This window comes from Acanthochromis polyacanthus, chromosome 14, assembly GCF_021347895.1.
Source record: "Acanthochromis polyacanthus isolate Apoly-LR-REF ecotype Palm Island chromosome 14, KAUST_Apoly_ChrSc, whole genome shotgun sequence".
Classification (NCBI taxonomy): Eukaryota; Metazoa; Chordata; class Actinopteri; family Pomacentridae; genus Acanthochromis; species Acanthochromis polyacanthus.
In genome coordinates, this window is record NC_067126.1 from 26937163 (window position 1) to 26951962 (window position 14800).

General features: G+C 40.6%; 1 protein-coding gene across 1 annotated transcript; it reads left to right on the plus strand.

Annotated features, from left to right (window-relative positions):
- The first annotated feature begins 254 nt into the window (after positions 1-254).
- Positions 255-13912, plus strand: pou1f1 (POU class 1 homeobox 1). Its single transcript, XM_022203615.2, has 7 exons — positions 255-2975; positions 5330-5491; positions 6367-6465; positions 10912-11172; positions 11342-11506; positions 12180-12240; positions 12340-13912. Exons 1-7 carry the CDS (start codon positions 2840-2842, stop codon positions 12578-12580), a joined length of 1125 nt encoding a protein of 374 aa, XP_022059307.1. The 5' UTR covers positions 255-2839; the 3' UTR covers positions 12581-13912.
- The last annotated feature ends 888 nt before the right edge of the window (positions 13913-14800 follow it).

Below are 14800 nucleotides of genomic sequence, written 5' to 3' on the forward strand. Positions count from 1 at the left end.
CAAGGGACAACAGCAATCTCCACTAAAAGTGAAAATAATATTTCCAATGATAACAATAAAATATTTAGATATGCTTGTCAGATGCCACTTTCAGACAAATGGATTCATATCAGAGACAAACACTGACTCCGTCTGATCAAAAAACAACAACAACAAAAATAGTGAAGGTAATAATTAGTCTAATCATATCTTACTTTCTGGTTTTCAGAGAAAGCTTATCACCCAAAAATTCCATATTTCTACATTTGTGATGATGGTATATTACGTTAATGACAAGCATCAGAGAAATATAAAGTAAATGTTCATGTCACCCACGGTCTATTAAATAGCAAGAAATGCACAACAAGTTCACCATACCTCATCACGGAACAATTGAAACTTTTGCAGAGCTTTGTAGGTGAAAGTAAACGGCTGATGCAATATGACATCCCAACCTGTGTGTGTCAATCATTTCTGATGCAATCTGTAAAAGATATTGCCATGTTTATAATCACACAACAGCTACAATTTTAAGGGACGATGCACTTTCTTAAACAGCAGTGTGTGTTGTGGCTGCATTTACTGTTCACCCACACAGAGACAGGACAGGTCAGGCCCATTACTGCTCACTCTTTTTCACTATTCCTTATTACTTAGCAAAAACAAAGACTTATCAGTCTGATCTTTGTCCTGGAAAGTCTAAATTCTCTGATTTATTTTTCTTTTCACAGGAGCACACAGATTGCTGTAAAACAGAGGTGGTTCAGTCTGTGTGTGCAAAAATAATCCACCATTCACCGACTGGGAAGATGGTCTTCAGCCTGAGTGGGAGTTGTTGGCTGAAATGAAAGACAAGAGAAAAAATATTTTAAATATAATACTGGTGTCGTGAGACTTTTTTTTCCTTGTTGTCCCACATTGTTACGTTTAGTTGTCCTTGTAATACTGTGGATTCGGTTTCTGTTTATTTCCAAGCTAAACTGGTGGAATGAGATTTGTCAAAGTCTGTTTTAATTTGTGTGGCTATTTGTCACAGAGACTTTCATTATCTGTGCTGAGACTGTTGTGCTGATTTAAGATTGACATTTAACGCGGTTCATCAACCTTTGGGTCTAAATTAGGATTTTAATGCTCACAAATGTAGCAATCAAATCAGAATAAGCAGATAATTTCTTACAATAACCTGTAAGTGGAAAACACAGAGAGTTTTTAGCTGTTAACTTGTGTGTCAACGAGTCACTGAATTTAAGCTTCGAATGCACTTTGAGGCAGGACATTGTCAGCAGGACTAGGTGCACCCGGTCCAAATATACACTGTGCTTAAGCAAGCTGAATCGTGCCTGCCACCCACAAGCTATTTTCCACCTGCTGCCCACCTACATCAACAATAGTGGAGCAGAGCTGAGGATAAACACAAATACAAACAGACACAACAGAGTGCACATGGCGGCCACGCTCTCCAGATTAACCTTTATCCACCCTGATGAGACGTGTTGTCTTTTCCTGGAGCACTCTGCATCCAACACAATATGGACACCATACTGAAACAATAGTAACCTTTTCGTCCGCTCACTCTAAGGTTTTCACTCTGAAGAGCTTTTAGTTCTGAGCAGACAGCAGCAAATAGGTCAACATAGTTCAACCCATCCCCCCCCAAAAAAACACACAATTTGAAGCTGAAAGCTCCTGCAGGGCAATTTGACGTCTGTGGTAGAAGAAGAGCATGTTTTACCGACTTACCATTTTCCAAGGGTTTAGTTGATGGGACACTCACGCAAAATGAAAAGACAATTGGTTTGAGAGAATTTGCATCAACGCTCGGTGTTGAAGTACACCACCCATTATCACACAAAAGTTTCTGTCATTTTAATGAGCATTTTGAGAGTTCACAACACTTTCCCATTGCTTCTACACAATCCTGTAATCAGGGAGAGAGACGGAGCGAGAGAGCGAGAAGAGAGGAGGGGATCGGGTTTCTCAGCCGCTCTGTACCCTAATCCTGGATTTGGAAACGAGATGAGAAGAACACAGGTAAGTACAAACACAAGCAATTACAGCACCGACGTGGAATTGGTAGGTGGAGGGGGGTGAGTGGCTTGAAAGGAAATAGGGGATCTCATAGGTCAAGAGGGGGTGGTTGGTCGTAGGTGGGTGGGATATAAATACCTGCAGTAGACAAGGGCAGAAAAATGCTGAGGGTGTGACAGACATTGGCTTGCCTCCATCTGTAATAGTGAAAAAGACAGGGACAGGCTCTGTAGAGGCCTTAATGAGAGAAATCTGTGTAGCTGAGACCCACAGTTCAGCAGGTGTAGCAGCGATTCTATCTTGAACCTGAAGCTCCTCACAATTCATCTACTAGAGTCTCGATTCAGAGCAGAGCTGTGCCTAAATCTGTGAAGAGTTCTGGCTGAAGCGCTGACATGCATTTCTCTGTGAGCAAAAAAGTAACATCACAGTTTTCTACCTGCACATTCCCAAGTGACTAAAAGGGGGAAGTATGCTTGACTGAGCCAGAGAGAAAAGGACAAGACAAGAAGACGATACACGGGGTGAAAGGAGGCTAGACGCAGCCAGGAAAGAAAAAGACAAAGCAGAACAAGAGAAGGCCAAAGAAGACGAGACAAAAGACATAAGGCAAGACAAAGTAGACATAACAAAGTCAGAAGAAAGGAAGGCAAGGAAGCAGATTTAAAGAGGGTGAGATTAGAGGAGACAAAGGAAGCAACAGGCACAGCAGCAATGGAAGGCAAGAGGAAATAAATCAAGAGAAGGGGAGGTGAAGACAAAAAGCCGGTTAAGGGACCACATCAAAACTTCAATATCCCATTGGGACCATTCTAGACAGTCCAGGAAAAACATGGCATGTCAGGCGTTTGGTGCTGACTCTTTCACCTCACTGACAGGAGATTCGCCTTTGCCAATTCTCATGCACCATGGCTCCACCAGTGACTGCCTGCCAACCACCTCCCACGCTCACAGCATGGTCTCTGCAGGTAAAGTGAGCTCTGAATGTTCGTCTATCTTGTTAAACAGTTTTCCTTTTGTCTAATCGCTTCTTTTTGCTGCTTGTTTGTTCTGCAAAAATGGCTTTGTCTTTTGTAAAGTAAGTGGCAAGTGGAAACTTCTTAATAATGTGAACCATAATCCTCATAATGTTGCTGTGATGCTAAATCCCAGCTGCAGGAAGACAGGCCTCAAACGCTTGCTTCCATCTTCCACTTCAGAAAAAGATATTGGCATTCTGCCATTTCTTGCTGTGCACATGAACGCACTCTGGAGGGATTTACCTACTATTGATTATACACATACATAAATGTAGGGTCAGTTGCTCCTATAGAGCTTTAATTGATCCAACAGGGCTCGGTCATTGCACTGGCACACACTTATGAAGGCATGTTGCCTCCTCAGCCAATAGGGAGAGTAAATTGAATTGAAAAATACATTTATTCAAATCCAATCCAAATTATGTAAATGTATCTAATCAGCTAGTTTGGCCCAGCTGTCTCTACTCAGTGGATAATTTGAGGGTATGTTATCGGTATGACAAACTCCCCAAGGTCTTTTTCATGATGGAGCATTGTGCAGAAAACTTCCTGGGGGGGTTTAGTGCCTGCTGATTGTTATAGCTTAGGATCAACAGGATTAGATCACGCAGAACATTATTCATACAATGCATTTCTATAGCAGCAGGGTAAACATAGCTTGTAGAGAGGTTTTTTTTTCTTTTTTTTCTCAGAGACTGTGCTGCAGTTCTGGCATTGTACTTATGGACCTGTCTTCTTGTGAATCCATGATTGACATTAAATATGGTTGATAAAGCTTGTGAAATGTGTAATAATTAAATAAGTATAATTATGGCACCATTGTCCTCAATGGTACAGTGGTTTTGTTGATGTTGAAGACGGCTTGTCAGTGGGACTGTACCAACTCAGAGGGTATCTTAACAACACCAGCAGGCATTTGAAGTGAACATCACACTGCATAAAGAGATAAATACATTGATATGTGTGTAATAAGCAGGGGATACTATGCTGACATTATAATAATACGCTTAGCAAAGCAGTAGTTTTAAGGAAAGGCGATTGTCAAAGCTGTGCCTTGGTTTGCTCTAATAAAGTAACGTCACATCCAGCTTTTAAAAGGTTGTGTGAGGTGTGATATCTGTCAAATGCAGCAGTTTGAAGCTCTACTATTATCTATCTTCCAGAGTAAATGACATTTCAATGTCTAGTTCAGAGTATAGATGTTTTCAGAAGCAAAACAATTTACTTTATTTATTTCTGATCTGAAGAGGAAAATCAGGGTTTTAGGTGTAAAGGTTGATTGTGTGTGAGAACATGGACGTTATTCTTGTAAATGGGGTTTCCAATTAAAAGAGCTCACATGTGATTAAGTCTAAATGATAGATATTATTGTATCATATGGCAACACATAGCAGCTATCAGCAGTTTTGTGTTGAGAATATAATAGTAAGTTTGCCTATATAGCCCATATAATCTTTCAAGGGCAGATGTCACAATGTGCTTCACAAGAAAAGCAAGAAAGAGACAGAGCAACAAACAATAAATGCAGACAATCAGAGAGAACATGAGGATAGACAAAAGCGAAAGCAAGTATGAACAGACACTACCGTTCAAAAGTTTGGGGTCACCTCGACAATTTCATGTTTTCCATGAAAACTCACACTTTTATTCATGTGCTAACATAACTGCACAAGGGTTTTCTAATCATCAATTAGCCTTTCATCACGATTAGCTAACACAATGTAGCATTAGAACACAGGAGTGACGGTTGCTGGAAATGTTCCTCTGTACCCCTATGTAGATATTTCATTAAAAATCATCCGTTTCCATTTACCACATTAACAATGTCTAGACTGTATTTTTGATGAATTTAATGTTATCTTCATTAGAAAAAAAATGCTTTTCTTTCAAAAAGACATTTCTAAATGACCCCAAACTTTTGAACAGTAGTGTATGTGTCTCGAGCTGATTTATAAAAGTGACTTCAGTGATCATAAATGAAGTGGAAGAGAGTTTCACAGCTTATCAGCCACAACCTCATAAAATCAGCCTCCCTTTGTCTTGAGCCAACAAAAGCTGCTCAGAGGAGCTCGTATCCCTACAGGTTTTATATGACTGTAGTAGCTATTAAACATAAGCAATGTTAAAAACAATCTTGAACTGGATTCTGACTTTGATGGGTGATGACAATACAATCATTTACAAAATTCCATCTTGCATGTATTGTATTTAGAGCTATAGCTGCACTCAGATCAGATTCTGCCTTTATCATCTCTCCAGTTTTTTCTCTCAGCTCAGATTGTAACCACGTTTGTCTCCATCAGTATCATCTGGCCTGTCCCTGGGTCAGACCTCCAAGCGTCCCCACATGCATCTGTCCCCTTCCTCACTCAGCAACGCCCTTGGCAACGCCCCCCCGAGCCTACATTACCCAGTCACCCCCTGTCACTACAGCAACCAGCAGGCCACCTATGGCATGATGGCAGGTGAGTGGAGGAGGCGGCGGAGGAATTTGATGAATCTGGTTGCGACACAAACGGCTGGTTTATTGGTTAGTCGATCAACAAAATCAATATCAAGCACCAGCTGGCAAATGGAAATGGTATTTGTTTTTATTATATTTATATCATCATATATATCTCTCATTTATATCAATATATTCAGCAAAATCTTTTGGTTTGGGGTTGTTTGTCAAATAGAAGAATCAGCTGTAGCCTTGAATCAGTGACTCTAAGGAATTCCATTTTAGTGACATAATGATAACTTTAGTGTAATAAATTACTGAGGTCATTCCTGATGAAAACGTTACTTAGCAACAATTGCAACGCTAGCAATAAATAAAGAAGCCGATGATGATTCATGGAGAGGGTAATGGTATTGATCTGATAATAACGTGCTGTAGATTATGAGGATGAGGATGACCACAGTCAGTTTGAGCTTTGCCTGCTTTTGAAGGGATAAAACTAAGTGTCAAGCATACATTCTGGTGTGGCCAGATCTACTTTCAGGCATGTGTGGGCATTGTCTGCTCACAGTGGCCATACTAAAAGTAATGTCTCAAATGTAGCATGCAGAAAGGACATGTCTGGCTCACCGATGACAGATTCCCAGCGTGTCATGTGTCGCTACACGAGTACAGTCAGCCTTTTGTTTGGGTTTCAAGCAGCCTATCAGATCTCTTTTTGAAGAATCACACTTGAAAGTACAACTCATGCTGATTACTGTAATGCTCACCAGTGAAGGATATCGTATCGGCTTTGATGATGATTATTCTGCAGACAATTACGCTCTATAGTAATGATGATTTTTGCTACTAACGGCCTCTCTCTGTCTCTCTCTCTCTTTGCTTTTCTGTCTGCAGCACAGGAGATGCTCTCTGCCAGCATCTCTCAGACTCGTATCCTGCAGACCTGTGGCGTCCCTCACCCCAACATGGTGAGTGGTGCAAACCCACTGCAAGGTAAAGATAAGAAGCACACACACTCTCCACACACACACCGACACGCACACACGCTCATCCCCTCTCCTGGCCTGACGTCAAATCCAGTAAATTGAGCAGAAAATGTGTTTATTTTCCATTTAATTTCAAATCTGCTAACAGTTAAAATCAATTTCGGCCTTCATTACCTCGCTCAAGCACTTAAGCGCACTTGTTAAACACATACTGTCAAACATGAGTTGCCATTTGCCTGGACTCTTGTCAGGAGGAGTTAGACTGCTGGAAACTGTCAGGATTGGCAGTAATTTCTGACGGTCAACATTCCAAAGAGGCTCATTTAAAAACTGAGCCTTACCTCAACTCATAGTGATACTATAGCCTTTCTTCACTTGCAGCTTTTCATGTTGAAGCTGTACAGTAAAAGGATTTTTCAGCGCTTAGCAGTTTAAGCAGGAGACATCCTTTAGAATGTGATAACACTGCAATTCGTGTTTGCGCTTCTCCAACAGGTAGATTGTCAGACAGTGTAGTGCAGCCTACATACTGATTCTTTAGAAAAATGTAAAATAATGAAACATAAAAAAGAATAGAGACGTAAACAACACTTCAAGGTCTGAGGCAGATAAAAAAGAATTTAACTCACAATGCATTTCTTTGTTAGAGAAAGAATGACTGAACAATTTCGTATGATATAACCAAGTGGGAGCAAATACAGATCAAAAAGAATAAAACCTAAAATGTACCCGGGTGACACAGAACTATTAACGTTTGCAGAGGAAGTAAAACAATTTCTCTGTAGAGACAGGCTTGTATAAAAGTAGGATTTTAATCGACTCCCTTCCTGCAAATGGCCTTATGAAACTGTATCATCTATGATGTCAAAGGCTGGGTTGAAATACATTAGCATTAAATGGAACAAGTGTCCACTCTTATTACCACCAGGAGGTAATTTGTCACGTTAATGATCCCAGTTTCTCCATAGCTAAGTGATCAAACTGCAGACTGAAGGGACCACAAATGTAACCATCAGTCATCCTGTTTGAGAAAAATGTGCAGCTTTTGTCTACAAACCTCAGGATGGGAAAAGGAATGTGGGTTGATGAATGTTTAGGACCAAAGGGTGCTGCTTTTGCTTGAAAAAAGGGAACATCTACAACAGTGACAAACCACTTCAGAAAAATTAAAAAAGAAGAAATCAGCTCTGATGAATCACAAAATGAGACGTGTTCAAGGCGGTCAGCAACTGCCGTAAGGACAAGGATATTTAAGATGAAAGGGCAGAAATAGAGTTAATATCACTAGACAGTGCTTTACTCCTGAGAGAGAAAATGTTCTCTTTTCATTTTTATAAAGCTGCACTAATCTATTTTTATGTTAACAATGGATCAAGTGACTTAATGTAGTGTGAAAGGTGTCGCCTTACGAATCCACAGTGAATTATTTCGTCCGTGGTTCCCCTCATTTGGTTTATTTTACTTCATCAACCTTTTATTTAAGCTGCAGAAGGCAACACTTACAGTACCCTAGCAAATTTAACAGCTTAAGGTGCAGGAAATGTTACTAAGCAGTTGATTTCACACCAAAACAGAGCTTAAATGAAGGTGATTATGTGCATAAAGTTGCAGACATACAGCTCCAAATACATGTTGATCCCAATCTGTTAATGTGTTGACAGACTGCCACTTCCTAAGACCTTGGGCATGAAAACTTTACACTTCATAAAAAGTCAATGCTGTGATTTCATCATGATCAGTGGGGGAAATGCTCTGATTGCAGCTTACAGTATCAAATCAGCGTGTTTGTCAGTTTGTTTACTTTCTGTCTTTGCTCGGCGTAAAGCTGTTGATGTTGCTATGCTCTCTGGACACTGCACATGTGTAGCAGCTGGACAGTCCATGTCCATGCACACAGAGGCGTCTGAGGTGTTTTCACAAAGCCAGTAAGCCCACATGTGTTACGAACGGGGCTCGCTGCCCAGTCGGTCTCCATAGCAGTGTTCACTGCAGCATAGCTGTATGTGCACTCCCCTGGGAACATGAGTGCAGGCATCAGGTAGAGATGAGGAAAGGCCTCCTCTCTTTCGCCAGCACAGTGGGGAGAGCGGGATGCATCCAGCTGAATCATCCAAGAGCTGTTGTTGCTCTCAGGGGTAAAGACTTTGCCGCAAATCCCTTCTCACCGATAGTAAACAGCTTGAAGGTGCAGGCGTGCCGAGCACAGACTGCTCACTTTTCTGTTGTTGATTTTAAGAGCGATATCGCAGCTGACAGCAGTTTAAGAGGCATCTACCAATTAAGCTCCATGGATACGGCTTTGAAAGCTAACCAACAAAGGCAGACACACGCTGGAGCTGGAGCCTTAAGAAGCAATTTCAAGAGAGAGAGGAACTTCAACCTTTTCCTGACACCTCCAACGCAAGAGAAATTCACTGATGCATTTGGGTTTAGACTCTGTCACATTACTCTCCAGCCTGCATATAGATTCAGCGGAACAATGCAACGGTTCAATCATAGCTTGCTTTTCTCCTCTCTGCTTTTGGAAGCCCAGCCTGTTGTTGCATTTAGCATTTCTGTCAATATTCTGTATTCCAGCTGCAGCGCCGCAGTCCAAAATGGCTCAACTATCGCTGTTCTCAGGCAACATTTAGTTAGATCAAGGTTTCTGTAGAAGCTTTTGTTCCAGTGTGTCATTTTGGGTTCAGTAGCAAAGATGTCAGTATGTGCTGCATGAGCTCAGCTTAAATGAGGGAAGCAGCTGTTGGGCTGCAGCTCATCCTAACTGGATGTGCAGAAAATACATAGAAATCACTGCTGTAAGCAAAGTCGATGAATGGTTCAACCAGGGAAGCCTTGTTGGGAAATAAAACCTGTTTAAATGTTGAGCTTCTGTGTCACTCTACCACTTAGTCTACAGTCAGTAATATTAATGGTGTTGACAAAATATTTGACAGCTTCGGGTAAGAAGCGTATAAACAAAACATCCAAAATGTCGATAAATGTAAATCAATGTCTCTCTCTCCACCCTCTGAAGCTGTTTCAGCAAAAAAGGAGGATTTATTGCAAGGCTTCTTTAATTTTTACAAAAGGTACCCAATGGATGCTAAAGAAACTTTTTCCTGTTTAGTATCTCTGCGAAATACTTCAAAAAATCTAAGTGTAACACAATGACAATCCAGTTAATCAACACTGGATCTCTGAATGCAGCTTTCGCTCTCGAACAATAGTTTGCACTACAACCCCTTAAACACAAGAGGGGAGTGTTGCCTTGGTCATTATAGGTACTGTTTCAGAAATAAGGTGTGATAGTATGAAAAAAACCTCACAATGGCAATGACCGCATTGGACAGGTTGTTGGTTTCTCATGACAGATTTGTTTCTAATGTCTGATCTTATATAATGACTATTGATAGATTACTTGGCATATTTCTTTGCACAGTTAATCAGCGCCATTGTTTTTATTTTCCATTGCAGCTGTGCGGAGCGGTGATGCAAAGGATAGCATCACACTTCACATTACAATTAGTCATCCGCCCATACGGTGCTCTGGCAGTCACATGTCACGGGTCTGTTGTTGGTGACTGGCAGCAGGAGCCACCAGCTCTACTCCGTCTACCCACTTAACATTAACAGCCACCTGTAGAAATTATGAACAATCTGGAAAATCAAGGTTATAGAGGGCGCGCGTTGCACAAGAACTGTAATACAAACTGGTTTTCATATGTTCATTTCGTGCTGAATAGAAACCCTTTCACACAAGTAGAAGAAGAGAACTCGGCTTTGTGCTGCAACACTGAAGCCAAGAATGAGAGGATTTTGTGAAAGGAAGAGGCTTTGATAAATTATAGATAAGCTGCGATAAACAGTATTAAGTGACGGGGAGAGAATGCCTATTCAGCACCCATCTAAAAACGCATTCAAATTATTTGAGCACTCATGTCACATTCTAGCTTTTTCAAATTCATCTCACCATTTTTTTTATCAGTACATGAGGATGGCTTAGGTGTCATAACATCACCCTGGCAGAGGGGGGAAAAGATTCTATACTACATAAATCTGAACAAACACAACAGCATTCGTCACTGTGTGCCTGTCGATAGTGTTCTCTGTTCATAGTCCACGTAGTGTTTCACAAAACTGAAGAAAATGAATGAATGATCTGGTTTCACCCTCGTTTCAAAGGAGGACATAAACTGTCACTCTGTTACATTTATCTTAAAACACAATAGGTTTTCTTTTTAGTAAAATGAGAAACAGAAAACTGAAACATTAGTTTCTAGGTTCCAGCAGTCCTTGATCACACCAGTTTTTGTGTTTTCCATGGGGACATTTTTTTCTGTTCAAATAAAGGCTCTAAGGACACATGTGGGAATAGTGGCCCTGCAGATTTCACAACATGTCTGCTGGTCTGAGGGCCCTCACCAACAATTTTCCCTCTTTCTGCCATCTCCTGCTCTCATTCTCTCTCTAGGGTCTCTCACGCCTTGCTTGTACAAGTTTCCAGATCATGGATTAAGTAGTGGTTCTTGTGCGTTAAGCCACGGTTTCTCGTCATTGCCCTCGGCCCTCCTAACAACTGATGAGGCCCCTGGGGGCCCCAGCGCAGAGATGAAAAGTGACGCCCATAGGAAGAACATGCGGGACCCAGAGGATGCCCCGACCATGGATTCCCCACAGATACGAGAGCTCGAGATGTTTGCAAACGACTTCAAAATCCGGAGGATCAAACTCGGTGAGTACGATCACTTTATAAAAATAACTTGAAACCATCTCGCTGTCCAACTGCACCCTTGAGATACCCTTTTACCACACATGGTTTTGAGCTTGTACCCACCTCGCAGCTCCTGTGTTTGTGTGTGTTCTATAAAGTATTTCTATTTCTGCTTCATTTTGACCTGCAGGCTACACTCAGACAAATGTAGGCGAGGCTCTTGCTGCGGTGCACGGCTCAGAGTTCAGCCAGACCACGATCTGCCGCTTTGAAAATTTGCAGCTGAGCTTTAAGAACGCCTGCAAACTCAAGGCCATTCTGGCTAAATGGCTTGACGAGGCTGAGCTGGCTGGTGGTGAGTCACACGCATCCACTCCACTCCATCAACCCCCATTTAGAGTGTTTATTTAAGTGTGATCTTTATCCAAACCTGCACCTTTGATTTTGTGTGAGAGTATCTGTATCTTTCAGAAAATAAATAAATAAACAAATCGGTATCAAACTCGTGCTTTTCTTGCATGATTATGAAGATCTGAAAGTGACTTGGACATGACTTGTACTTGACTCTGTGAGCCGTTCCACCCGGGAGAGATTTTTTCTTCTCACATTGCTTCATTTGAATTATTTTTAGAGGTCTGAAAAGATAAAACTGTCTTGAATTCAACTAACATTCAAAGAAAAAAGTTAAATAAATGCATGTGTATGCGGCAAAAGTTTCCACTTCCTCATAATCTTTTAATCTTCTTTTAATCGCCTCGTGATCACCAGATTAATGCTGTGTCACCTTGAAGTGGATCAAAACCTGTAGTTAGGAATCAGAAAGTTTAAGAAAACATTGTGGAAGTCACAATTACATGATGAAACTTCATTTGGCAATAAATGAAACATTAAATGCCCTGGAGTTCAGATTAGCTTAGCAGTCAGCTAATAAGTAAGTCACTTTATCACCTTAGTGCTTTAAAGTTATATCTTTATGTCTTTACTAAAAAAGTTATGCTCATGTAACGTGTTCTTTGACTTTCCTGCAGCCTTGTACAATGATAAAATAGGAATGAATGAGCGGAAGAGAAAACGGAGAACAACCATCAGGTGTGTACCTTAAGTACTGAACATGAAACAACGCACTGTTCAGTAACTTGAGTCTGACATGGTTTTCCTTTGTTCTCTACCTCTTGTTTAACACCGTAGCCTCGGAGCTAAGGAGGCCCTGGAGCGCAGCTTTGTGGAGAAAAGTAAGCCGTCCTCTCAGGAAATAGCCCGGATCGCCAAAGGCCTCCATCTTGAGAAGGAGGTGGTCAGAGTCTGGTTCTGCAACAGACGCCAAAGGGAGAAACGTGTCAAAACAAGCCTCAATCTCAGCTCCTGTTTGACCAAAATCAGCCCAAACTGCATAGCGCAGATGAATAAATCACAAAGACCTATGACATAATTTAAAGTTCACTTTGAGAGAGTCAACTCTACGCTGACTAAGGCTCCTTTATGACCACAGCTAATGAAAATGTGATATTTGTCTGACAGCAATGAATCCAGTGTAACATTTAGAGAATATTACTCAACAGAAAACAATAAAAAACTTCCTTCATCCTGCATGAAGCAGCTGCTGATGCATGAAAACTATTTCCTTGACTTCCAGTTCTCATTATACATCAGCTAAACCACCCCATCTCAATTTTGCTGTAGAACATGAGTAATTGTTAGCAGCAAATGTCTGTCTCCTTTGTATAGACATCCCTTTTTGCAGCTCTTATATTGCCGATTGTGTAATTTTTTTTCTTATTTACTTGAACAGAAATGTTTCTCTGTGCTATTTTAATCCCACCATGTCCCAGGAAATTCAATTTAAAGAAAATACAGAAATGTCAAAGAGCAGCCCAGCCATTATTTCGCCTTGCTTGAAGGTGAAACTGTGAGGATAAAAGGTTTTCATTAACTGCCTATGAACTGCTGGCTTGATGCTGCAGCTGCCAGTCCTGACATTTAAATGCAGTGAATCTTGGCAGCGCCCCGATTTCTATACGAATGCTAAAAGTATATTAACCAGACAGACCCGATCTAATTTAATCCGTCAGCACTAGAGTGCTCATAAAGATCAGCTCTGTGCCTTTCTGAAAGCAGGCATTAGCAACACTGTCCTTGATGCTGTCCTTTGTTTTCTTCCATGACAAAGTGGAAATTTCCCTGTTGCTGAAATGAAGTGTTCTATATGTACATCTGCATTTATTTAGTCGTGTGTGTGTGTGTGATTTTTTGGATTAGCGCTGATGCCTGTGTGTCTTCTTTTGAACTGCCTGTCACTGACTTATGAAAAATGTTTTATTTAATTTCATGTAGCTGTAGTCCAAACAGTAATATATTTAAAGTTTCACAACAGCCTATTTATTTGAGAGCTAATATATTGAGTCGATCTACTTTACTGTGTGCAACTTCTTTGATTTATGATCTAAAGTCAGGAGATATGTGAAGATTTTTGACAGCAAATGGATCTGTGGTCTGCTATTTCCCCCTTCCTTGATTTTGATATTTAATTTTTCATATTTGTTGAGGTTTTGTTGTTGCCGTTGCTGCTTTGACAAAGTGTCACACAAAGAAGAACATCAGCCTGTCAAGAGTCTGACCTGGTTGGGATGACTGATGTGAAATATCTTAATAAAACAGAAACACCGTATCAAACAGAACACCTGTCAAATTCTGTTCCTCGTATTATACACAGTGTTCATCAAGGTGCCAGGAATTAGTGTCCTGAAAAGCCAGAAGGTGATTGACTTAATGAAAATATGTGTCATAAAACACCGTTAGACAGATTGATATGAAACGTCTTGATTCAGCCTGATTGGAAATATAAATATGCCAAAGATAGTTAGTACAAACTTTTGCACTTATTTTAAGAAATTGTCCGTTTTAGTTTCTAGACATTGAAAGTTAAATCAATTCAGCTCGTATCTGGCACAGTTAACTGTATCTAATGAAAAATGAAACGTGCCATCTCTCATTTTTACAGTAGTGCTGCATATTAACCTGTGAATACATACATAAGGAGAGCGAGTCTGGTCGAGTCTGCAGCAGGAACTGTACAACTCACAGGGGATTCATAAATAAAGCTACAAGACACCTTAATTCAGAAACAAGCAGTTTCCATTGTGACTGCTGTATAAAAGGAGTGCTGTCAGGGGAAATAAATGCAGCGAGGTCACTGACTGCTGTCACATTTCTGAGTGTGCAGAGTGGAAAGATGCAGACACTCTGTACTTAAGAGCTACTAAGAAGTGTCTTATGGTCTCACAGATGACTTAACCTTAACACTGCTGCTTTTTAAGATACACCTTTTAGATCTAAAACCGACTCCTTGTGTTTTTCTTCACTTTTCATGTGTTCAGAGGATGCTAGAAACTTATACCTTCATCCAAACTTTTAGTTTTCCACATATATAAAGGCATAAAGCTGACACATTATTACTAAATCTTCTGTTAAGGCTCTATTTTCTACAGTCATATACATTATACTATATATTACAGCCACTGTAAACCATACTGGTGTCTCAGTTATTTGTATACTTCTTCTTTCCAACCATTCCAGCCATCCATCGACTTCTAGTTAGTAATTTATGATGTGCACATTTATCAACAGACACCCTAAACTTGCTCGAGTCCAT

What these genes read in the sequence shown, in the direction of transcription:
- pou1f1 (XM_022203615.2), top strand. Translation starts at nt 2,840, where the DNA reads ATGGCATGTCAGGCGTTTGGTGCTGACTCTTTCACCTCACTGACAGGA. An exon ending in TGGTGCAAACCCACTGCAAG is followed by an intron (nt 6,466 to 10,911) that starts GTAAAGATAAGA and finishes TTCTCTCTCTAG; the next exon opens with GGTCTCTCACGCCTTGCTTG. An exon ending in AATCCGGAGGATCAAACTCG is followed by an intron (nt 11,173 to 11,341) that starts GTGAGTACGATC and finishes TTTGACCTGCAG; the next exon opens with GCTACACTCAGACAAATGTA.